Genomic DNA, 26,630 nt, shown 5'->3' on the forward strand with positions numbered 1-26,630 from the left:
CTAGTAACCACCATTCTACACTCTATTTTTATGAATTTGACTAATTTAGTTAGCTCATATAAATAGCATCATACAGCATTTGTCTTTGTAACAGGCTTATTTCACTTAGCATAATATCTTTAAAGTTCATGCACATTGTAGTATGTGACAGAATTTCCTTCCTTTTTAAGGCTAAATAAAATGCCCCATTTATGTGTAACCACATTTTCTTTATCTATTTATACTGATGAACATTTTAGTTGCTTTTACCTCTTGGCTATTGTAAACATTGCTGCTATGAACATGGGTGTGCAAATATTTCTTTGAGGACTCTGCTTTCAGTTCTTCTAGAAATATGCCTAGAAATGGAAATGCTGAATCATATGGAGTTCTAGTTTTAAGTTTTCTGAGTAACAATCATTTTGTTTTGCATAGTGACTGTATAATTTTACAGTCCTACTAACTGTACAAAGTTTCCAGTGTCTTCACATCCTGACCATGTTATTTTCTGATTATTTTTTTTCATAATATCATCCTAATGTGTGTAAAGTAGTATTTCATTGTGGTTTTGATTTGCATTTCCCTGCTGATTAGTATTGTTAAGCACCTTTTCATGTGCTTGTTGGTCATTTTTTTATTATCTTTGGAAAAAATGTCTATTCAGGTCCTTTGTCAAATTTTTAATAAGATGTATAATTTGCAAATACTTTATCCTACTTCATTGATTGCTTTTTTATTCTGTCCTTTGATAAACAAAAGTTTTCAAGTTTGATGTAGTGTTATTGGTCTATTTTTGCTTTTGCTGCCTTTGCTTTTGGTGTCCCATCCAAAAAATCATTGCCAATCCAACATCATGAAGCTTTATTCTATGTTTTTGTTTCCTGGAGTTATATAATTTTGGGCCTTACATTTAGGTCTTTAATTCATTAGCATTGATTTCAATATATAATGTAAGAAAGGAGTCCAACTTCACTCTTTTGTATGTGAACAAACATCATTTTTTAAAGACACGATCCATTCCCCATTGTGAGCTCTTGACACCACTATCAAAGATCATCTGGCTATATATGCAGATTTATTTTTGGGAACTCGATTCTGTTCAACTGATTTATGTGTCTGTCTTTATGCCATTACCATACTCTTTTAATTACTGTAGATTTGTAATATATTTTTAAATCAGGCCATGTGAGTTTTCCTTTTTTAAAAAAAATTTTGTGTTTCACTTCTTTTTTAAAATTGATTTTAGAGAGAAAGGGAGAGAGAGAGACAGAAATATCAATCTGTTGCTGTATGTGCCATGACTGGGGATTGAACCAGCAACCCCTGTGCTTCAGGACGATGCTCTAACCAACCAAACTATCCAGCCAAAGCCAACTTTGTTCTTTTTAAAAGTTGTTTTGGTTATGTGGGGTCCTTTGAGATTCAATATGAATTTTTAGATAAATTTTCTATTTCTGCAAAAATATGCCATTGAGATTTTCATAGGGATTTCATTGAATCTATAGATTGACTTGGGTAGCATGGATATCTTAACAAATTGAAGTCTTTTAATTTATGACACAGGATATCTTTCCCTTTATTTGTGTGTTCTTCAATTTCCTCTACCAACAGTTTGTATTTTTCAGTGTACAAGTATTTCACCTCCTTAGTTAAATTGATTCTTAAGTATTTTACTATTGTGCTATTATAAATGGAATTGTTTTCTTAATTTCATTTTTTGACTGTTCATCATTAGTGTATAGAAAAGCAATTAAGTTTTGTGTGTTGATTTTGTATCCTGTAACTTTGCTAAATTTACTTACTAGTTCTAACAGTCTTCTGGGATCTTCAGAGGTGTGTGTGTGTGTGTGTGTGTGTGTGTATAAAACAATGTTGTGAACAGAAGTAATTTTACTTCTTTCTGTCTAGTGTAGATTTTTCTTTTTTTCACTTGTCTTATTGTTCTGGAAAGGACTTCCAGTACTACACTGCATAAAAGTGGTGAGAGTGGGCATCTTTGTCTTGTTCCTGATCTTAGAGGACACACTTTGTCTTTCACCATTGAGTGTGATGTTAGCTATTGGCTTTTCATCTATGGCCTTTATTACATTGAGGTAGTTTCCTTCTATTTTTAGTTGTTGTTCTCTTCATATTTTTATCATGAAAGTGTGTTGAATCTTACCAAATGCTTTTCTGCACTAATTTAGATGATGTTTTTATCTTTTAATCAGTTAATGTGGTGTATTGCATTAATTGATTGTTATATGTGGAACCATCCTTGCATTCCAGGAATAAATATCTCTTGGTCTTTGTGTATAATCCTTTTAATGTGCTGTTGAATTCAGTTTGTTAATATTTTGTTGAGGATTTTGCATCAATATTCATAAAAGATAATGCTTTGTAATTTTTTTTTCTTTCTTTTTTCAATTTTAGTGAGAGGAGGGGAGGCAGAGACAGATTCCTGCATGCACCCTGACCAGGATCCACCCAGAAGTCCCACTAGGGGGCGATGCTCTGCCCATCTGAGGATGGCCATGGAGCCATCCTCAGCACGCAGGGCCAACTTGCTCTAATTGAGCCATGGCTGCAAGAGGGGAGGAGAAGAGAGAGAGGGGCAGAGGGGTGGAGAAGCAGATGGGTGCTTCTCCTATGTGCCCTGAATGGCAATCAAACCCAGGATATCCACACACTGGGCTGATACTCTACTACTGAACCAACTGGCTAAGGGGTCTGTAATTTTCTTGTAGTGTCTTTGTCTGGCTTTGGTATCAGTGTAATGCTGGCCTCAAAGAATTATCTTGTAAGTGGTCTCTCCTCTTCAATTTTTTGGAAGATTTTCAGAAGGAATGGTGTTAATTCTTCTATAGAGGTTAGAATTCTACAGTGAAGCTGGTACTGGACTCTCCTTTGGTGGCAGATTTTTGATAACTGATTTTTTTAACAAATGCAGGTTTGGCTGCCAACCATGACACAAAAAAGCCAATATTTTTAAGACAGGTGCAAAGGAAAAAGGTTTATTCAAGAACCAGTAGCCTGAAAAGATGGGGGTTATCCTGTCCTCAAAAACCTATCTTAACAGCTGAGATACCTTGGCCAGATTATGTAGGGCAACAGGGGAATTCAGGAGAGAGAGAATTCCTAGGGAGAAGACATACATGCAGTTTCTCTCAAGAAAGAGATTTTCTTATTTTCATGCCTGGCTAGACGTACATAGTCCTCTTGGTCTTGTAACTAGAACTGAATTAGCAAGTAATTCATAAACTAGAGCAGGGGTCAGGAATCTATGGCTCACGAGCCAGATGTGGCTCTTTTGATGGCTGCAAAAAGATAGTTTTTTTATCTTTAATAAAAAAAATAATAACGTTAAAAATATAAAACATTTTTATATATTACAATCCATTCATTTTCTACTGCTCATGTTCATGGTTGCGGGTGGCTGGAGCCAATCACAGCTGTCCTCTGGGACAACACCAAATTTTTATTAGATAATGTGTAATGTACATGGGTCATTGTATGGCTCTCACGGAATTACATTTTAAAATATGTGGCGTTCATGGCTCTCTCAGCCAAAAAGGTTCCCGACCCCTGAACTAAATAAAGTCTTTGAAACATACCTACACATTCGTGTGGTCAGGTTGTCCTCTTGGGTTTCATGTGAGGGTCAAAACTACAAGCCTCGGTGTGATGGGAATGAGAGGAGGGGGCTGAGGTGGAGTCAGGTAGTTCTCACTTATGTCCATTTTTCTCTATCTCTCAATGTGCATCAGCTGGAGGAGAACAGGTTTTTCAACTGGAACGAGAACTTGGCCAGAGATGAAAGCATGAGTCATATTATACACTTTTGACTTGTTACAGAATACAAAATTTTGATCACTAGATTGGTAATATTAAATCATAGTTACAACAAGTTGGGTTTAATATTTACTAAGGTTAACATGTGTAGCTTTACAGAAATCCTTTTATAAACTTATTTTAGTAATATATCCTTAATTTAATTTTATTCTATGGTTATTCAGACTAATATAAGTAGTACAGCATATTCATTCCTCATATAATATGTTCAACACATTTATAAGCACAATTTCCTTACTAGTTGCTGGTCTGTTCAAATTTTCCATTTTTTCATGATTCAGTTTTGGTAAACCATACTCCATTTGCTAATGACTAATATCTTCTTTTCACTTCCCAATTAAGGCAGTGTTTTAAACTACCATGGGAAACTATGTGTTTCCAATTGATTAGCTACTTATACGTATCTGTCCATTTCAGAAGTATCTGCCATTCATTGAGCACCTGTGGTGTAACAAGCAACTGGCATCTATTACCTCTCATGTCACAGTATTCCTGGAAAGAAGATGTAAATGTCTCTGACAGATGAGGAAGTAGTAAATCAGAAAGGTTAACTCTGTAAACTTTCTATAACTAGGATGCAATTACAGTCAATAGTGCCTTATAATTTTATTGGCAGAACTTTTCTTTCTTAAGGATATCCAAAATTTATTATGTTTTAGATTTGGACAAGTCTTAAAAATTTGCATTGATCACATAGCTAATGAGCAGTGGCTTGTTTGCTTCCAAACTTGCTGTTCTCTTAATTCTGTCTCCACCTCAGTAAGACAGATGGTCCTCCAACAGAAAAGCCATCGTTTTGGATGACGGACACAAGTTTGAGCGAAATATTCATAAGGCAATAAAGGCATGCCTACATAGCCAACTCAATCACACTTTCTCATCAATGGAAACAAGTATAGTAGTCAGATCCATATCCAATTTCAGTACATTTTTGTTGCTTTTCTTAGAAGGTCAGACTATGTTCTGCATATAATATATTCAACTCATTTATGAGCACAATTCCTTTACCACTACCAGTTAATCCTATTCTATTGTATAAGAAATATAAATACACATGAGGGAGTGGCAAATTTGGGAAGTACAAAGGAAGGGATAAAGAACAGGTATAAAAGACTTTGTGAGCCCCTACATAGGGCTACTTGATAGCCAACAAAGATATTAATATTTCAGTATCACTTATTATTGATCTTACCTGCTTCTTTTCATTCTCCACCAAGAAAATTTAAGGTTGGCTGTCATCTCATTTACAACATAGTGCTAAAATCACTTGCTGAGTTTTGGGGTTGGGTACTTTTTAAATACATCTCTTTCTGTGCAGTCTTTAACACCTCTTTGTGAAGATGACAACCAGGCCCAGGAAATTATTAAGAAGCTGGAGAAGAGTATAAAGTTACTTGGCCAGTGTACAACACGAGTGGCCAGTAGGGCTGAAATGTTGGGAGCCATTAATCAGGTAATCTGTGTCTATTTTCCTAGTTACAATGAAACTGCTAAACGTATTATTTTTCCTGGGATTAAAGATTGCATTTCTAGGAAGAGCTTTAGAAAACAGTTCCTTATTGTACAAGACATATATGTTTAATACAGAAAAATGGAATATTAAGTATGTTAATAAAGTTGTAAAAGAAAATCTTTCATAATACTATTAGCTAGTCATTATAAAAATTTTGTGATATATTTTTCTAGACACACCCTTCATACAATATCATAATCTTTTTTTCAGTCAATATATAGCATAGATAGCCTTCTATGTAATATAAATTTATAAGTGTATAGTTATTTTATGGTATTGGTTGAATAGATTAAAAATTATTTAACCAATCTCTTATATTTCCTCATTTCAAATGTTCTTGATACTTTTGTATAATAAAAAATACTACAATAAATATATTTGTATATGCATCTTTGTATGCTCATTCATTGAGAGAGAGAATTTCAAAATTTTTTGTGGGCAAATGTAGGAATGCTTTACTTTTATAATCTAAACCTAAAGAAACTTATTAAAATATATTTCCTAAGAAGGAAATATTCAATTGTGGGGAGAAATTTAGTTTAATCACTTGTGATTCACTGTTAATATCCTATTTCCTTTTCATCCCCTTACTATATAATAATATTCTTTATTTTTATTAAGGTTATGTATGCACACAGTTTAAAATTTTTAAGTAATTCCATAAGGCTTATTACCCCATTTTCCATGTTCAACTTTCAACTCTTTTGTACTTATACCCATATCACTAAATTACATGCATATACTATTACTTAGTGATGTTTTTTATTCCTTTTTTAAAAATTTTATTTTATTTTAATTTATTGGGTTTACATACATTCTAGTGTCCCCCGAATATCTGCCCCCTCCCCTGTGTTTCCCACCACATCCCTTTTGTCCCCTCCCTAAAACACCCTCCCCCTTCCCTCCAGGATTTGCTTTCCTGCTCTCATCTCATCCTCTCAACCCCCTTCCCTCTGCCCACTTTCCCTCTGGACCCTTTGATCCCACCTCCGCCTCTATTTTATTCCTCAGTTCACATTGTTCATTGGATTCCTCAAATGAGTGAGATCATAGGATATTTTTCTTTCTCTGCCTGGCTTATTTCAATTAACATAATAGTTTCCAGGTCCATCATATTGTTGCCAAAGGTAAGATTTCCTTCTTTTTCATGGCCACATAGTATTCCATTGTGTATATGTACCATTGTTTTTAATCCACTCACCCACTGATGGACACTTGGCTGTTTCCAGATCTTGGCTATTGTAAACAATGCTGCTACAGACAAGGGGTGCATTTCTTCCTTTAAATCATTGATGTGGTGTTCTTGAGATATATTCCCAAAAGTGGGATGGCTGGATCAGAAGGCAGTTCGATTTTTAATTTTTTGAGGAATCTCCATACTGTTTTCCACAGTGGCTGCACCAGTCTGAATTCCCACCAGCAGTGCAGGAGGATTCCCTTTACTCCACATCCTCGCTAGCACTTATTAGGTGTTGTTTTGTTGATGAATGACATTCTGACTGGTGTGAGGTGGTATCTCATTGTGGTTTTAATTTGCATTTCTCTAATGATTAGTGATGTTGAGCATTTTTTAATCTGCCTATTGGCCATCTATATGTCCCCTTTGGAGAAGTGTCTATTCATTTCTTTTGCCCATTTTTTGATTGGGCTGTTTATCTCCCTGGTGTTGACTTTTACAAGTTCTTTATAAATTTTGGTTATTAACCCCTTATCAGACATATTGTCAAATATGTTCTCTCATTGTGTGGTTTGTTTTTTATTTTGTTCATATCATCTTTAGCTGTGCAAAAGCTTTGTAGTTTGATATAGTCTCATTTATTTATTCTGTCCTTTATTTCCCTTGCCCGTGGAGATAAATCAGCAAATATATTGCTGCGAGTGATGTCAGAGAGCTTATTGCCTATGTTTTCCTCTAGGATGCTTAAGGTTTCACAACTTACATTTAAGTCTTTTATTAATTTTGAGTTTATTTTTGTGAATTGTGAAAGTTGGTGGTCTAGTTTCGTTTTTTTGCAGGTATCTGTCCAATTCTCCCAACACCATTTGTTAAAGAGACTGTCTTTACTCCAATGTATGCTCTTACTCCTTTGTCAAATATCAACTGTCCATAGAACTGCGGGTTTATTTCTGGGTTCTCTTTTCTGTTCCATTGATCTATTTGCCTGTTCTTATGCCAGTACCAAGCTATTTTGAGTACAATGACCTTGGAGTATAACTTGATATCAGGAAGTGTGATACCATCTACATTACTCTTCTTTTTCAAGATTGCTGAGGCTATTTGTGTTCTTTTTTGGTTCCATATGAATTTTTGGAATATGTGTTCTATATCTTTGAAGTATGTCATTGGTATCTTAATAGGAATTGCATTGAATTTATAAATTGCCTTAGGTAATATGGACATTTTAATTAAGTTTATTCTTCCTAACCTTGAATATAGTGTATGATTCCACTTATTAGTATCTTCCTTGATTTCTTTTATCAATGTTTTATAATTTTCTGTGTACAAGTCTTTAACCTTGGTTAAATTTACTCCTAGATACCTTATTTTTTTGTTGCTGTAGAGAAGGGGATTGTTTTCTTAATTTCTCTTTCAGACAGTTCATTGTTAGTGTATAAAAATGCCTCTTATTTCTGAGTATTAATTTTATATCCTGACACCTTACTGAATTCATTTATCAGGTCCAGTACTTTTTTGACTGAGACTTCAGGGTTTTCTATGTACAGTATCATATCATCTGCAAATAATAATAGTTTTACTTCTTTTCCAATTTGGATGTCTTTTTTTTTTCTTTTTTCTTTTTGTCTGATTGCTGTGGCTAGGACTTCCAGAACTATGTTGAATAAGAGTGGTGAAATGGGGCACCCCTGCCTTGATCCTGATCTTAAGGGGATTGCTTTTAATTTTTGCCCATTGAGTATAATGTTGGCTGTGGGTCTGTCATAGATGGACTTTATCATGTTGAGGTATGTTCCCTGTATTCACACTTTGCTGAGAGTTTTGATCATGAATAAGTGCTGGATTTCATCAAATGCTTTTTCTGCATCTATTGATATTATCATGTGTTTTTTCTCCTTCCTTTTATGTGATGAATCACCTTGATTGATTTGCAAATATTGTACCAGCCTTGCCTCCCCAGAATAAATCCCACTTGATCATAGTGTATGATTTTTTTCATGTATTGTTGGATCCGGTTTGCTAATATTTTGTTGAGAATTTTAGCATCTCAATTCATCAGAGTATTGGCCTATAGTTTTCTTTCTTTGTGTTGTCTTTGCCTGGTTTTGGAATGAGAATTATGCTTACCTCATAAAAGGAGATTGGAATAGCTTGAGAAGGATAGGAGTTAGTTCTTCTTTGAATGTTTGGTAGAATTCACCTATGAAGCCATCTGGCCCAGGACTTTTGTTTATTGGGAGTTTTTTGATAACTGTTTTTATCTCATTTATTGTAATCTGTCAATTTAGGTTTTCTGATTCCTCCAGATTGATTTTTGAAAGATTATATTTTTCAGGAATTTGTCCATTTCACCAAGATTGTCTAATTTTTTGGCATACAGTTCTTCATAGTATTTTCTTACAATATTTGGTATTTCTGTTGTGTCAATTGTTACTTCTCCACTCTCATTTCTAATTTTATTTATTTGAATCCTCTCTTTCTCTTTTTTTTTTTTTTTTTTTTTTTTGTATTTTTCCGAAGCTGGAAACGGGGAGAGACAGTCAGACAGACTCCTGCATGCGCCCAACCGGGATCCACCCAGCACGCCCACCAGGGGGTGACGCTCTGCCCACCAGGGGGTGATGCTCTGCGCATCGCTCTGTTGCGACCAGAGCCACTCCAGTGCCTGGGGCAGAGGCCAAGGAGCCATCCCCAGCGCCTGGGCCATCTTTGCTCCAATGGAGCCTCGGCTGCGGGAGGGGAAGAGAGAGACAGAGAGGAAGGAGAGGGGGAGGGGTGGAGAAGCAGATGGGCGCTTCTCCTGTGTGCCCTGGCCAGGAATCAAACCCGGGACACTTTGCACACCAGGCCGACGCTCTACCACTGAGCCAACCGGCCAGGGCCTCTATCTTTTTTTTTTTTCTTGGTGAGTCTGGCTAAGGATTCATCCATCTTGTTTACTTTTTCAAAAAACCAGCTCTTGGTTTCATTGATCCTCTGTATTATTTTTTTTTTACTCTCTAAGTTATTTATTCCCACTCTGATCTTTATTATTTCCTTTCTTCTACTTCCTCTGGGCTTTGCTTGCTGTTCTTTTTCTAGTTCTTCTAGTTGCCGGGTTAAGTTGTTTATTTGAGCTTTTTCTAGCTACTTAAGGTATGCCTATAATGCTATGAACTTCCCTGTCAGGACTGCTTTTGCTGTGTCCCATATATTTTGAGTTGTGGTATGCTCATTTTCATTTGTTTCAAGAAAATTTTTTATTTCTTCTTTAATCTCATTATTGACCTAATCGTTATTTAATGACATGCTGTTTAGTTTCCAAGTGTTTGAGTGTTTTTCAGTTTTTCTATTGCAGTTGATTTCTAGTTTCATGCCAGTGTAGTCAGAGAAGATGCTTGATATTATTTTAATCTTCTTAAATTTGTTGAAATTCATTTTATGCCCTAATATGTAGTCTATTCTAGAGAACATGCCATAAGCACTTGAAAGAATGTACATTCTGCTGCTTTAGGGTGAAACGTTCTGAAGATATCTATTAAATCCAGTTGATCTAGTGTGTTCCTTAATTCTGCTGTTTCGTTGTTAATTTTCTTTCTTGAGGACCTATCAAATGATGTTAGTAGGGTATTAAAATCCCCTACTATTATAGTATTGCTGTTGATCTTTCTCTTTATATCCATCAGAGTCTGTTTTATTTATTTAGGTGCTCCTATATTAGGTGCATAGATACTTATAATGGTTATCTCTTCCTGTTGGATTGCTCCCTTTATCATTATGTAGTGACTTTATTTATCTTTTACTATAGTCTTTGTTTTAAAGTCTATTTTTTCAGATATAAGTATTACTATTCCAGCTTTTTTTTCATTTCCATTTGCATGAAATATATTTTTCAATGCTTTTACTTTTAGTCTATGTGTATCTTTTGTTTTGAGGTGTGTCTCTTGTAGACAGCATATGTATGGGTCCTGTTTTCTTATCCATTCAGCTACCCTATGTCTTTTGATAGGAGCATTTAATCTATTTACATTTAGAGTTATTATTATTTTTTTTTTTTCATTTTTCTGAAGCTGGAAACAGGGAGAGACAGTCAGACAGACTCCCGCATGTGCCCGACCGGGATCCACCTGGCACACCCACCAGCGGCGACGCTCTGCCCACCAGGGGGCGATGCTCTGCCCATCCTGGGCGTCGCCATGTTGCGACCAGAGCCACTCTAGCGCCTGGGGCAGAGGCCACAGAGCCATCCCCAGCGTCCGGGCCATCTTTGCTCCAATGGAGCCTTGGCTGCGGGAGGGGAAGAGAGAGACAGAGAGGGAAAGCACGGCGGAGGGGTGGAGAAGCAAATGGACGCTTCTCCTGTGTGCCCTGGCCGGGAATCGAACCCGGGTCCTCCACACGCTAGGCCGACGCTCTACCGCTGAGCCAACTGGCCAGGGCTAGAGTTATTATTGATATGTAGTTGTTTATTGCCATTTTATTCTTTAAATCTACATTCCTTTTTTACTAGATTTTCTTCCCCCACTTTGTTCTGTCTACAGCAGGCCCCTTAACATTTCTGTAGCATTGGTTTTGTTGTGATGAATCCCTTGAGTTTTTTTTTTTATCTGAGAAGCTTTTTATTTCTCCTTCAATCTTAAACTATAGCCATGTTGGATAAAGAAGTCTTGGTTGTAGGTTCTTGTTCTGCATTACTTTGAATATTTCTTGCCATTTCCTTTCAGCCTCAAGTGTTTCTGTTGAAAAGTCAGATACCATCCTTATGGGGGTTCCTTTGTAGGTAATTGTTTTTTGTATGCAGCTTTTAGTATTCGTTCTTCATCTCTTAGCTTTGGTATTTTAATTATGATGTGTCTTGATGTGAGTCTCTTCAATTCTTTTTTAATGGGGTTTTCTCTGCTTCTTGAACCTGTGTGACTCCTTCCTGCATCAATTTAGGGAAATTTTCAGCTATAATTTCTTCAGTCAGATTCTCTATCTCTTGTTCTTTCTTATCTCCTTCAGGAACCCCTATTATACAGATATTGTTTCTCTTCCTATTGTCACAGAGCTCCTTAGAGTTTACTCAGACTTTTTGATCCTCTTCTTTTTGCTGTTCTGCTTTTGTGCTTTTGCTTATCTTGTCCTCTAAGTTGCTGATTCAATCCTCTGCTTCATCCAGCCTGCTTTTAATTTCTTCTAGTGTAGTCTTCATTTCTGATATTGTGTTTGTCATTTCTGTCTGGTTCTTTTTTATGATTTCCATGTCCTTTGTGATGCTTATAACTTCTTTATTTAGGTGTTCATTAAGTCCATTTATTATAGCTTTGAGATCCTTAAGCATCGTAACAATCATTATTTTATACTCTGCATCCAGTAATTTTATTACTCTCATTTCATCCAGATCTTTTTCTGGGGAGTTTTCTTGTTGATTCATATGAGTTAAGTTCCACTGTCTTACCATTGTTTCTTTGTGTGGCTTGAAGGCTTGTTCGAGTTGTGAGCCACTTTAAAGTCTTAATTTGTCTGTTTTCAGTTTACTTAATTCATCCAAAAGCTTGTTTACTTATCTCAGCAGGGGGGCTTATTTGAAACTGTATCCAGGAACGTGGTGGGTGTGACCTCTTAGAATCTGAAGGCGTATTCTGCCAGCTGCTCTCTGGGGTTGGGGCACCTTCTCGGTATCAGTAGGGGGAGGTGTATCTCAGACCTCCCTGGAGACCTGAGTTACTGCCCCTCCCCCTTATTTCCTGCTTTCGGCTGTGTCTCTTGCACTGATTGGAGCTGGAGAGCTTTTTGGAGGTGGGAAACCCAGAACCAGTTTAAGCTTGTGCTTGCATGGAGGGATCAATCACTCCCCCAGCTATGACCACCTCTGCACTGGAGAATGAGTCAGCCTCTCAGGTCTAGCACAGGCATTCCTCTCCCATTCACCATCTGTCTTGCTCTCCCCACATTTCTTGTGGAAGAAAAGCCAATCTTCTCATCCCTCCTCACCCCTGGAGCCCCAGGCAAGTGGCTGTGAGTGATATTTTCTTCTCTGTCCTTTTAAGGCAACCCCACTGCTTCCCATATACAGAACTTTCAGACTTCTCCTCAATGAATGCTTTCCGTCTGTCTCCTCCAGTCCTTGGATTACTAGGTTGGGTCTCTGTTTCTGAGACTAAGGGCCCCCATCTCTCAGTGTCTCTCTCCTTGTAATGAGAGCCCTTTTGGACTCTCAGCCTCAGCCTCCCCTTGCTCCTGTGAGCAGGGGATTCCCCACCACACCCCCACACTCCCTACCAGGATCGGTGTGGATTCTTCTTTGCTCTTTGGTTTTTGAGACCTATTCTTTTAGTCCAAAGTTTTTTTTTATGAAGATTGTTCCTAAATTAATTTGTAATCCAGTTTGGTCGTGGGAAGTGGCAGTCTGTGCATCTGCGTACTTTGCTGCCATCTTGGAATCCTTAGTGATGTCTTTTTAGTTTTAGATGTATGTTGGTGTTCCACTGTGAAGATAAATATTTAGTTCTCTTACCAGTCTCTGTGCCCTCACACCTTTCACTGTCTCTCACCTTGCTGTCTACCTGTTGTTTTTCTGAACAACCTTAATTTCATGGTCAAACACAATATTCACTCCTTTGTGTAAACTCCTCAATGTTTTCCCCTCTCAAGTTTCATTTTACTCATTTGAAAAATCTGCAACCTATTTAAACCCACTTTTCCACCTGCTCATACCTGCTTAGCTGAAAAACATCATTCCTGTATGCTGAGCAGCTCTCTTTTCTTTTTTTGACTTTTAAAAATTTGTGTTTACATAGATTCTAGGGTCACCCCAAATGCCTCCCTCCTCCCCCCTATTCCCCTCAACATCTCCTTTGCCCCCTCCCTAAAGCACCCTCCCCCCTTCCCTTCAGGTTTATCCCATTCTATCATCCTCTTTTCCTCTGTCCTCTTTTCCTCTAGTCCCTTTGATCCCTCCTCTGTCTCAATTCCATTCCTCAGTTCTCATTATTCCTTGGATTCCTCAAATGAGTGAGGTCATATGATATTTTTCTTTCTCTGCCTGGCTTATTTCACTCAACATAATAGTTTCCAGGTCCCTCCATATTGTTGCAAAAGGTAATGTTTCCTTCTTTTTCATAGCCCCATAGTATTCCATTGTATATATGAACCAGAACTTTTTAATTCACTTGTCCACTGATGGACACTTGGGCTGTTTCCAGATCTTTGCTATTGTGAACAATGCTGCCATAAATGTGGGGGTGCATTTCTTCTTTTGAGTAGGTGATAATGGTGTCCTTGGGATATATTCCTATAAGTGGGATGGCTGGGTCAAAGGGCAGTCCCATTTCTAATTTTTTGAGGAATCTCCATACTGTTTTCCACAGTGGCTGCACCAGTCTGCATTCCCACCAGCAGTGCAGGAGGGTTCCCCTTTCTCCACATTCTTGTCAGCACCTATCATGTGTTGTTTTGTCAATGAGCGCCATTCTGACTGGTGTGAGGTGGTATCTCATTGTGGTTTTAATTTGCATTTCTCTAATGATGAGTGATGTTGAACATTTTTTCATTTGTCTATTGACCATTTGCATGTCTTCTTTGGAGAAGTGTCTATTCATTTCTTGTGCCCAGTTTTCGATTGGATTGTTTGTCTTCCTGGTGTTGAGTTTTACAAGTTCTTTATAAATTTTCATTATTAATCCCTTATCAGATGTATTGTCAAATATGTTCTATCATTGTGTGGTTTGTCTTTTTATTCTGTTCATATTGTCTTTAGCTGTGCAAAAGCTTTTTAGTTTGATATACTCCCATTTGTTTATCCTGCCTTTTATTTCATTTGCCTGTGGAGATAATTTAGCAAAGATATTGCTGTGATAGATGTTGGTGAGCTTACTGCCTAAATTTTCTTCTAGGATATTTATGGTTTCATGATTTACATTTAAGTACTTTATCTATTTTGAGTTTATTTTTGTGCATGGTGAAAGTTGGTGGTCTAGTTTCATTTTTTTGCAGGTAGCTGTCCAGTTTTCCCAACACCATTTGTTAAAGAGACTGTCTTTACTCCACTGTATGCTCTTACCCCCTTTGTCAAATACCAGTTGTCCATAAAGATGTGGGTTTATTTCTGGGTTCTCTGTTCTGTCCCATTGATCTATATGCCTGTTCTTATGTCAGTACCAAGCTGTTTTGAGTACAGTGGCCTTGTAGTATAACTTGATATCAGGAAGTGTGATAACTTCCACTTTTTTCTTCTTTTTTAAGATTGCCGAGGCTATTCGTGTTCTTTTTTGGTTCCATATAAATTTTTGGAATATGTGTTCTATATCTTTGAAGTATGTCATTGGTATTTTAATAGAAATTGCATTGAATTTATAAATTGTCTTAGGTAATATGGACATTTTAATTAAGTTTTTTCTTCCTAACCATGAACACAGTGTATGCTTCCACTTGTTTATATCTTCCTTGATTTCTTTTATCAATGTTTTATAATTTTTTGTGTACAAATCTTTAACCTCCTTGGTTAAATTTACTCCTAGGTACTTTATTTTTTTTGTTGCAATAGTGAAGGTGATTGTTTCCTTAATTTCTCTTTCTGACAGTTCATTGTTCATGTATAAAAATGCTTCTTATTTCTGTGTATTAATTCAGCAGCTCTCTTGGAATTCATCCTTATAAGCCTCATGTAGGTCCATAGGGCCTGCCATCATTGACCCTCACCCTCCCTCTCGTCTAAATATCAGTCTCACACTTTCTCCTTAAACCATCATCATGTCCTCCTCATCTTCTGTGTCAAATTTTTGACATATTTTTAATTTCCAGACTTATTTTTGTTCTCACAACATCTTTTAAGTACTATTTTATTCTTATTTCACAGATTCAGTGCTAATTCATAACTTTCTAAAAATACTGGTAGTTTCCCTGGAGTTTTTATTTTTCTAGTTTGTTCCCTCCAGCTTGCTTATTTCTGTTTAATTTTATTATTTTGTACTAGAGGTTCTCCTCTAACATCAGATGATCCACTGTATGGCTGATTGGGAGCTCTGTGTATCTTCAATAGGGAGGGTTCTTGTTGGCTCTGAGCTTCACACAAACTATGATGTCTCATTGTACTACTCTTAATGTCAGTAGTTCTAGGACTTTCATCTTGGGATGTTATATTCCTTGCAGAAAAATATCTTCTAGCTGCCTGCCTTGAGGATATAAGCCTGACGACCAATGTTTGGGAGCTAGAAGGAGGAATAAGGCTAGGTATCTCGTTTAATATGTTTACAGACTTTGGCCTAAGTCACTTGGTTTCATTATGAGCCACCATCAACTACCTGTTACTACCCAAACCACAGACCTTCTAGTTTAATGTCTCTAGATATTCAGCCTTTGTAGTTTTTCATCAAAATGGTGGAAAGGTAGTTGCTTAGCTGGCTTCAAAAAGGGAGGGCATCTATGGATCTAATCACTGTTTACATAGATTTTTTTCAACCATTTCTTCTGTTCACATATCCACCTTGACACTTAATTGCAGAAGTACCACTAAATCCTAAACCTTTAAGGCTTTCCTAAGTTGCTTTTGGGCTTTTCTTACTACTTGTTTTAGGTTTCACCTTTTCCCTATCATAGTCATTTACCACTAGTCCTTCTAGCAGGCTTTCAAAATTGTATTGCTATTATATCTTGTTCTATTTGCTCTATTGGACTCAAGGCTTTTGTTTGTTTGTTTGTTTGTTTTTATATAGAAATACTTTGTTGTCAGTTTAGTGTTCAGTGGAATTTAGGGATGGAGTGAAGATACATGCGTGTTTCTAATTACTACCTTTTAACTGGGTATCAAGAATAGTTTTTTCAATATAAATTTTTGTTTCTTTTTCCCTTTTTTTTCTCTACTAGGAAAACAGGGTTAGTAAAGCAGTTGAAGTGATGATTCAGCATGTAGAGAACTTGAAGAGAATGTATGCCAAAGAACATACTGAATTAGAAGAACTGAAACAGGTTCTTTTGCAAAATGAAAGGTCTTTTAACCCTCTGGACGATGAAGGTAATAAAAGTTTAAGATTGTAGTACCAGTTATGTTTTTCTAACATCTGCCTCTTTCATCATCTCTCTTTCTAATTCTTAGTATGTCTTTAATATAAGACCCTTAGGTTGAGGTTATATTAAAAAAAGAACAACAACTCATTCCTGTCATCTGTATAGCCCAAAATAGGATATCAGTTAGATAATATGTTGGGAGACCAGGATTCTTTGATAACAACATAAAAAATTCCTTAAGTCAATTTAAGTTGTTGAGATCAGAGAGTATATTTAATCCAACCCATTAAGTTGACCCTGTGTTCTCCTACTTAGGCTATGTTCAAACTGGCTATTTCTCAACCTGTAAAGCAAGACAGAATAATTTTAATGAGCCTTTCTTATCAACAATGGTTTTATATTCCTCACAGAAGGAAGAACTCTAGCACAGTAAAGCTAATGAATTGGAAAATAGGGACACATATAAAGTCATGGAAAAATATCTTAATCTTATCATAGTTTATTTTAAATAAGTAGTATAAACTTCTGAGAATTCTTAATGATCTGTTCCCTGTTTTAAAAAAGTAACAATATTTGTTAATCTTCTATCTTTAATTTTGGATTCATTTATTTAGCAGATATTTATTTAATGCCTACAATGTGCTGGGTTAGTAATCTGGACATATGTAATAACACAGCGGACTGTATTCCTTTGGTTAAGATGGTAATTGTTATGAATCACCAAATAAATGATAACCAGATATTTATACTTTCAGTAGTCTCCAAGGTATTAAATAAATAGTTTCTGACCATTGTTTTTCTTTGTAAAGAATTAAGACCATTGCATTATCACGCCCTGGCAAGGTAGCCTAGTTAGTTAGAGCCTCATGCCGATACACTCAGGTTGCAGGTTCAGGGCACCGGCAAGAATGAAGCAGTGAATGCAAAAATAATTGGAACAACAAATTGATAGTTTTCTCTCTCTCTCCCCCTCCCTTTCTCTCTAAATTATATCAATATAAAAAATTTTAAAGACCATTGCATTAAAAAAATTACAAATGTAATTTCTAAAATGTGCAAATGTTTTTCCTTTAGATGATCGCCAAGTTAAAAAACACTTAGCTTCTCTAAACTCCAAGGTAAGTACTAATTCACTTACTGATTAACTTTAAAAATGTCTATCAAATATTATATGGTTTTAAAATATTTGAAATAACATAGCTTTAAATGTAAATCATAAAAATTATTTTAATTCATATACATGTAGGCATGTATATTTCAATGTATGCTTTTATTTTTCTTGCTATATTAGTATGTCAATTGTTTGGTGCTGAGAAGGAAGCCATAACAATAGTTTCTTTCATATAAAATGGGAGTTGGAAATTGGAAATCCAACAATGGTAGGGCAGCTTCACACAACCCACAGGGCCCAGTCTCCTTCACGCTAGTTGCTTTATTATCCTCAGCCCATTGCTTCCCCTTATGGTCTAAGATGGCCTCTCCAGTTCCAGATACCAAGACCTCATCATTACACTGAGTCACATTCAAAGAAAAAGGAAAGGTGACTCAAGGGGTATTCCCTCGCCCTTTAAAGATAACTTCCTAGAAGTCCTAGGTACATTTCTCTTTCACTCTTAGTTGCAGGTAAGACTAGAAATAGCCCTGGCTGGTTGCTCAGTGGATAGAGCAGCAGCCTAGCATATGGACATCCCAGGTTCAATTCCCCATCAGGGTACACAGGAGAAGTGACCATCTGCTTCTCTCCCCATCCTCTTCCCTTCTCTCCCTCTTCCCATTCCAGTGGCTTAATTGGTTCAAGCGTCCGCCCTGGACACTGAGGATAGCTTGGTTGGAGTGTAACAGCCTCAGGAGCTAAAAATAGCTTGGTACTCAGCATTCACCCCAGATGATGTTGTTGGGTGGATCCTGGTTGGGGTGCATGTTGGAATCAGTATATCTCCTCTCATCTCACTAAAGACAAAACAAAACAAAACAAAAAACCAGACTGAAAATACAGGGTTTTTTGTTTGTTTGTTTAATTCTGGAGACTATATGCCATACTAAAAATCAAGGAGTTTGAAGACCAGAATTGCATAGAGTTTTAAATAGAATTTTTAAGCAAGTGACTCTAAAATCATTCCATCCAAATCTCTCTTTCACTTCTGAGGAAAGAGGAAAGCACAGGAGTTAAGCAATTAGTTATGATCATGTTGTGGTAGAGTCATGATTCGAACCCAGGTTTCATGGATGACAGTTTCATATTCTTAATGCTCAAGTAATCTATAAAGTTATTTAAGGATGATGGTTTAAGAAAATGATTCACATACTTAAATTTTAAGAACCACCTAGCCCTGGACAGTTGGCTCAGTGCTAGAGCATCAGCCCAGCATGTAGATGTCCCAGGTTCGATTCCCAGTCAGGACACACAGGAGAAGTGACCATCTGCTTCTCCACCCTTCCCCCTTCTCTCTCTCTTTCTTTTTCTCTTCCCTCCCTTCCTGCAGCCATGGCTAGAATGGTTCAAGCAAGTTGACCCTAGGCGCTGAGGATGGCTCCATGGCCTCTGACTCAGGTGCTAAAATAGAAAAGGAACCACATAATACTTATTTTTTTCTGTGCAAATCTCAAGGCTGATACATAAACACATCCATTCATTAAAATAATATGCCTATCCTTAAGTGTACTAAATGAAAAAAACTGAAGCAACTCTAAAAATCTATAAATATAGGTATATATTTATCCCTTCTTGAGTAGGAGAAAAATCCTGCAAAGCATCAAGGAAATGGTAACAAAAGAGAGGAAGAAAGGAATAGATTTGGCTGTATTGACAATGAAAAAATTTTCTGCTCAAAATATGAACAAAATTATTATGGGCAAAAATCATAAATAGGTAGTTCTCAGAGCAGGTACACACACACACACACACACACACATACACACACACACACACACACACAATTTAACTTAGAAAAAGCATTGAATGTTACTACAACTCAAATAAATGCAAACCTCAACAAGAAAGTCTATATTGACTCCTTGACTGGCAAAAATCATCCTCACCCAATGTTTGGGAAAGTGAAATGTAAATGAGTAAAATATTTCTAGAAGGCAATTTGGTCATAACAAAATCCGTTTAAAATGTCTTCTATTTAACTCAGCAGTAGTGAAGTGCTTATATGTACGTATAATATGTTCATGAGTGTTGCATTAAAGGATAAAATATTAAGAATTTTCTAAATATATTTTCTCACTTTGAGTAGCCATCTTCTCTTCGAAGAGTGACGATCGCTTCTTTACCCAGAAATATTGGAAATGCAACAATGGTAAGTAAATTTCTGAATATTATTAGTTGAAAGCAAATTCATTTTCATACAACTAAAGTATAAACTTTCTTCACTAAATCCATGTTTTATCATTTCTTTAACATCTGCACTTTAAAGGTGGCTGGGATGGAGAAGAACGACCGATTCAGTAGGAGATTGAGCAGTTGGTAAGTGTTGGCTGCCCTTTGGAAACTTGACTATTTTGGGGTAAGTTGGCTATTTTTAACTGTGCTAAAGTAAAGGTCTTTGAAATAAGCGATATAAGCCAACTAATCAAAAAATCATTATATTATCTTGAAAGTGTTTTATTATGAAATGTGTTATGTGAGTGCTAAGGAAAATAATTAGAACTTATAATTCTTGTATTGATTTAGGCAGTGGGAAATAAATTAATAATGGCTATGAATGTATTTGGTTTGACAAGTGGATATTATCATCTTTATGTAGGCGTATTTTGGGGTCAAAGCAGAGTGAACACCGCCCCTCATTACATCGATTTACCAGCACTTATTCCTGGGCAGATGGTGAAGAAGAAAAGTGTGAGCTAAAGTAGGTGAAGTGTGGTGTTTTTGTTATGTGAGCTGGGGTGTACACCGTGGGGATCATTTCATTCTGTGGAAATCAGATCAATGCTGCATCATCAGAAACATAATTCATTAAGACTTATAAACTGTAAAGCACTACATAAATGCTCTTTGTGAATATATTAACTCTTGTAGCACTCAGAACTGCAAGGTTTAGAGTCTTAAGTTAGAAAAGACTTTGCCTGGAATTTGCCTGATTTGTGAAAATACTTTTTTTCCATTTATTGGTTTCGGGCTAGCAAGGGGGAAGGTAAATAGCCACAGAAGTAAAATGTCCATCTTTAAAAATAAAAAACAAAGAACAAAAAACAAAACAAAAAAACCCCATGAATTATATATATAGCATATATGTAATGTATATGCATTATATATCTATATCTTCCTGTTGCATAAATGAAGAGTATAAGGAACTTAAAAATCTACATTACTATCCCTGTCTCTAGAAAGTTAAGTAAAATATACTTCTATAGCACAAGGGAGAGGGCAGGAAGGAGGGACATAAACAAGTGCCTCTAAGTCCTTGAATGACCTTAGACAAATTGTTTTAAATTTAGTTGGTCTCAGTTTCTCATCTGTAGAGATTTTTTTTTGTATTTTTCTGAAGTTAGAAGCGGGGAGGCAGACAGTCTCCTGCATGCACCTGACTGGGATCCACCCAGCATGCCCACCAGGGGGCGATGCTCTGCCCATCTGAGGTGTTGCTCCATTGCGGCTGGAGCCATTCTAGCGCCTGAGGCAGAGACCATGGTGCCATCCTCACTGCCTGGGCCAACTTTGCTCCAATGGAGCCTTGGCTGCAGGAGGGGAAGAAAGAGATAGAGAGGAAAGAGAGGGAGAAGGGTGGAGAAGCAGATGGGTGCTTCTCCTGTGTGCCCTGGCCGGGAATTGAACCCGGGACTTCCACATGCTGGGCCAGCACTCTAACACTGAGCCAACCGGCCAGGGCTGTAGAGATCTTAATGAAAAATTTTATGTTCATTTTATACATTTTCACTGAGTGCCTACTATGTGATAGATGCTGCACTCAAACCTAAAGAATATAAAGATGAATAAGACAGTGCCTACCTTTAAAGTATTTGGGTTTTACTTGTGTGTTTAAATGATCCTGGGAGCCAACTGCATGTACTAAAAAATAAAAACTCTACCATAATGGATATTTCCTGATCTGGGGTGGAAAAAATTATCAAGTGTGTCCTTCAAGAGATTACAACCTATTATTTGCTTTTTGTTAGTATGGTATGATTTACAAAATTTTTTTTAATTCATTTTAGAGAAGAGAGAGAAAGGGAGAGAGAGAAACAGAGAGGGAGAGAGAGAGAGGAGAGAGAAACAGAGAGAGAAGGTGGGGAGGAGCTAGAAGCATCAACTCCCATATGTGCCTTGACCAGGCAAGCCCAGGGTTTCGAACCGGCAACCTCAGCATTTCCAGGTCGACGCTTTATCCACTGCACCACCACAGGTCAGGCCTGGTATGATTTTTACTAGGAAGTTTTTATAAACAGAAGGCTGAAACCTTGAGAATCTTACAAAAATGAAATTAATTCTGGCTTTGGGGCCTTCTTTCCTTTAAAAATGAAACTAAAATCTACCAGATACATTCCTTATATTTGTTTGAATAAAACAATGACTTTGAGACGAAATTCCATTTGGCAATTGTGAGGGCAGTATGAGCTTGAGATATCAAAACTCAAATCAAACTACGACTGACTAGTGAACATAATGAAACAAGTGTTGTTTAGGTGACGAATTCCTCTTTAGATAGATAATATGATTTTATTTCAAATAAAGTCAATTCAATTGGTATTTGCCAGATCACTGAATATGAACATATCTTAACTAGTTTTACACTGAAAATATTTTCATAACCAATTTTAAAATGAACATTTTTAGAGAAAGAGAAGAAATAATACTTTAATGGTATTCCAGTTTAGCACTGATCAAAAACCTAGAGAAAAAAGTAAAATCAACTAAGGTGGTTATTAAAGCCCATGTGGTAGAAGACTAATTAATGAAAACAAAATGGTTAAATATATAAATTTGGTTATTTGAATTTTAGAATTAGATATTTATCAAATCTTTCTAAAGCAAAACAAATATCTGGAAGCATCTTTATTATTACAGTAAAATTTAGCAACATTATATAATTATAGCACATTAGCTTTGAATATTAAAAAAATACTTATTTACAGAACTAAAGATGATGCAGAATCACCTGGAGAACAAATAGTAGAAAGGACAAGAAAGCCAAGTTTTTCTGAAAAGAGAACTAATCCATCAAACTGGGATGTCTGCTCAGTGTAAGTTGTCTACCTGCCAAGTTACATCATTTTAGTGGAATGGGGAAAGGTAAGGCAGGGTTAAGAGTATTACTCTTAATTAAATTACTAAAGTACCCATCAAACTGTTAAATTTAAGATGAATACCAAACTTCATATGGTTTACAGGTCTTATCCCTGAATCTGTTAGTTAACAACAGGCAGGAGAATTCAGCCTTAGGAACCTGGGCCTTGAAGCCGGATGACCTAGGCCAGAGGTCGCCAAACCACGGCTCGTGAGCCACATGCGGCTCAATCAGATTGAGGACGTTTTTAGCAAAGGCCAGCTTAGGAGTACCCTAATTAAGTTAATAACAATGTACCTACCTATATAGTTTAAGTTTAAAAAATTTGGCTCTGTTGACTAATGAGTTTGCTGACCACTGGTCTAGGCTCAATTTCCAGCTCTCTTCCTGGCTGTGTGACTGGCCAGACCCATTCATTCATTTATTATTATTATTATTATTGAGAGGTGGGAAGGCAGAGAGACAGACTCCTGTATGCACCCTTACCGAGATCCACCCAGCAAGCCCCCTACTGGGCAATGCTCTGCCCATCTGGGGCCATTGCTCCATTGCTTGGCAACCAAGCTATTTTAGTGCCTGAGGCGAGGCCATAGAACCATCCTCAGCATCCAGGGCCAACTCGCTCAAACCAATAGAGCCATGGCTGAGGGAGCAGAAGAGAGAAAATGGGGGGAGGTGAGGAAAAGCAGTCGCTTCTCCTGTGTGCCCTGACCAGCAATCAAACACAGGGCTTCCATTGACCAGGCTGATGCTCTACCACTAAGCCAACTGGCCAGGGCCCTATTCATCCATTTTTGAGCACCAATTTCTTATCTATAAAATAAGGGTGATACTAGTACCTATGTCATTGTTTTGTTGTCAATATAAAATGAATTAGCATATGTACAGTGTTTATGTAATTATACTTAGTACAGTGTTTAGTGCAGAGTTAACTATTTCCAAAGATGTAAATGATACTGTAATAAACTTTGTTTGGTGAGTATTCTAAAAGAGAGAATTTAAATTTCAGTACAGCAAAAATCTAAGGAATGGTGAGAAATAAGGGACACAGTTATATATACATATGTATATACACACATATCCTACTCTACTCCATAAATGCTTTTGTTTCCACCGTAGGAGCACGTTGCCTTAGCTGCATAAGAGAATGAGATAAACCCTCATATGTTCTTATTAGAAGTTAAATAATGCCTAAATTATATAATTTTCCTATTCTCATCCTAACACATTATTTCTTTAATTCTAACAATTACAAGGGGACATGTGATCAAAACCAAGACAAGAGATCACATTATGTAGTTGATTCCAAAGCAGGGTTGGTGGTATACACGAGCTTGTCTATGACTTGATTGGTATTTTTGGCAAAAGGAGTATTTCTAATAATGGATTACTATGATGACCAAATTTTGAATTTGTGTTTTCCTTATAGTTATGACACAATAGCTTCCTGGGCAACAAATCTCAAGACTTCTTTCAGAAAGGCTAAGGCCCTTTGGCTTTCTGTTGCGTTGATTGTACTGTTTGCAGCTTTGATGAGCTTCCTCACAGGTGGGTTTTTCCAAAAGTCTGTGGATGCTGCTCCCACCCAGGATGGAGCAACCTGGATGTCTCTAGAACATATCTTGTGGCCGTTTACCAGACTCCGACACAACGGGCCACCACCAGTGTGACTGTTCAACATCCTAATGTTTGTATCTTTATTTTAAAAGTTTTAGTATTTGAATTTTGTGAATTAGTAACTTTTAGCTGGGCAAATATAGCCTGGAACTAGAAGTTCTCAGAATGACTAAGATTTTAAAATTCTCTCTTTTTGTGATCACTTCCCCATGACCTTTTAATGAGCTTTTTGAGGAGGAGATATTATATATTGTTTGTTAAAATTTATTGAAATAAAGAGTCATTAAATCTTCATATAGTGAAATTTAAACTCTGAGAGGGCCAGTATTCCTAGGGGGAAAAGAAACTAATACTTTTTTTTTTTCTTTCCCAAGTGAGAGGAAGGGAGCTAGAGAGACAGACTCTCGCATGTGCCCTGACCAGGATCTACCTGGTAGTCTCCATCTTTGGCTAATGCTCTGCCCATCTGGGGTCATGCTTGCAACCGAGCTATTTTTAGTACCTGAAGCAGAGGCCATCCTCAGAGTCATCCTCAGCACCTAGGGCCAACTCACTCGAACCAATCCAGCCATGGCTGTGGAAGGGGAAAAGAGGGAGAGAGAAGGGGGGAGGGGAAGGGTGGAGAAGCAGATGGTCGCTTCTCCTGTGTGCCCTGGCCAGGAATCAAACCTGGGATGTCCACATGCCAGGCCAACTGAGCCAACTAGGACCAAAAACTCACACTTAAAAAAATAAAATTTGAGTATAAAAATGTTGATTAGGTCATTTTTATAACATATTTGAAATATAGTCACTTATTACATTTTGTTGAGAAAGTATCTGATTATTCTTCTAGTTGCTTGACTTCATACTGATTAAAATTTATCAGTGAAGATTAAGAAAAGCTGAGTAATCTAATGGAGAGTAGCATATGGCATACAGAGTCAATAAACTGGCAGTTGGAGTTCCTGATTTTCTCCATTGCTCCTTTAGAAGCAAAATCCTCAACCATGTGATAAAGAGTAGAATGGAACTCAGTTTCTTCTTCAAGGTCTTCAGAGTATGCCTCACTGTATTCGTTGATCTTGAGCCTTAGAGCTCTGTCACCACCAAACATTAAAAGGGTCCAATTAAAATTCTGAACATCAGGTTCTTCTTTAGTAAGGTGTTCCCTCACCTAACAAAAGAAAATTGGAGAAATCCGTTCATAGTTCACATTCTATTAGGCATTTTGGCAACAGAGTAATATTTGAAGGGTTCAACTCAGTCCCCCAAATTTTTAGTGTTTATGGAACATCTCAAAATGTATTAATTCATGGAACAAATGTTTATTGAATGACTATCATGTGCCAGATACTACTCTAGTTTCTGGGGATATAATAACAATAACAACAAAACAAAGGGAAAAAACCACCAAACCTTAATCAATAACTAATGGCTGTCCTCAGGGAGCTTATATTCTAGTGGGAGAAACACACAACAAACAAGATAAGTAAGTTGGTTAATTCATGCCAAAGCATTCATCAGTCAGCTTTTAGAATTTATCAGGCAAGTAGTAAATATTCCAGAAAGTGAAGTTAGAGGCCTCACCCTCTCAGAGGAGATTTTGTGAGTTATAAACGTGGATTCATGTGAAGGCTTCCATTTGTTCTGAGTCAGTATAAAGAGGTATAAGGACTGTATTCTGAATCAAGAGCATTTGGTATCATAACAAACAATGAAGGCATAACCTTACATAGTTTAGTTTTATATTTTTGTCAAAAAAATGGTTTTAAAACTACATTTTTAAAATTTAGACAATTAGTTTTAATGGGGTGACATTGATTAATTAGGGTATATAAATTCAGAGAAAACATCTCCAGGTCATTTTGACATTTGATTATGTTGCATATCCATCACTCAAAGTCAAATTGTCTTTGTCACTTTCGATCTGATTTTCTTTGTGCCCTTCCCCTCTCCCCCCACCCCCTGTAACCACCACACTCTTGTCCATTAAAACTACATTTTGAATGTTAATTTTTTCACCTTTTTTAGGAGAGAAACTGTGGTCTACATTATTTAGCTTTTTAGTACCTTTTTTTGAGAAGACAAAGTAGGAGGAAGAAATAGGGTTTTTGTATCTACTATACCTTAAATACAACATTTTTAGAATCACAGTGCATATTCCATCTGCTCCAGCCAAACATAAAAGCAGAACTTAACAGGGCCATTTGTCGATAAGCTTTCATTTCTACCAAAGGAACCTGTCAATATGAAAACAAACGAAATTGATCATAAAGCCTTCTCAACAAGTCTCCCTACAAAGAAAAGCCCATTTAAAATGTAAGTCAGATCATGTGAC

General features: G+C 36.8%; 2 protein-coding genes across 15 annotated transcripts in view; one reads left to right on the plus strand and one right to left on the minus strand.

Moving 5' to 3' along the window:
• Window positions 1–25,124, plus strand: part of IRAG2 (inositol 1,4,5-triphosphate receptor associated 2) — a 60,217-nt gene extending 35,093 nt beyond the window's left edge. For all 7 annotated transcript variants that reach the window (XM_066264852.1, XM_066264876.1, XM_066264859.1 and 4 more), the window contains 8 exons: window positions 5,129–5,263; window positions 16,326–16,473; window positions 17,541–17,584; window positions 19,706–19,768; window positions 19,886–19,935; window positions 20,216–20,317; window positions 22,542–22,649; window positions 24,123–25,124. In XM_066264852.1, coding sequence (XP_066120949.1) covers window positions 5,129–5,263; window positions 16,326–16,473; window positions 17,541–17,584; window positions 19,706–19,768; window positions 19,886–19,935; window positions 20,216–20,317; window positions 22,542–22,649; window positions 24,123–24,363 — 891 coding nt within the window. In that variant the 3' untranslated portion in view covers window positions 24,364–25,124. The remainder of the gene's footprint in view (window positions 1–5,128; window positions 5,264–16,325; window positions 16,474–17,540; window positions 17,585–19,705; window positions 19,769–19,885; window positions 19,936–20,215; window positions 20,318–22,541; window positions 22,650–24,122) is intronic.
• Window positions 25,125–25,184: 60 nt separating this feature from the next.
• The window catches only part of DNAI7 (dynein axonemal intermediate chain 7), an 83,845-nt gene continuing 82,399 nt past the window's right edge, over window positions 25,185–26,630 (minus strand). For all 8 annotated transcript variants that reach the window (XM_066264816.1, XM_066264812.1, XM_066264834.1 and 5 more), the window contains 2 exons: window positions 26,419–26,532; window positions 25,185–25,466 (listed from right to left, as the gene is read on the minus strand). In XM_066264816.1, the coding sequence (XP_066120913.1) occupies window positions 25,185–25,466; window positions 26,419–26,532 (396 nt within the window). The remainder of the gene's footprint in view (window positions 25,467–26,418; window positions 26,533–26,630) is intronic.

Source organism: Saccopteryx bilineata, chromosome 1 (assembly GCF_036850765.1).
Source record: "Saccopteryx bilineata isolate mSacBil1 chromosome 1, mSacBil1_pri_phased_curated, whole genome shotgun sequence".
Classification (NCBI taxonomy): Eukaryota; Metazoa; Chordata; class Mammalia; order Chiroptera; family Emballonuridae; genus Saccopteryx; species Saccopteryx bilineata.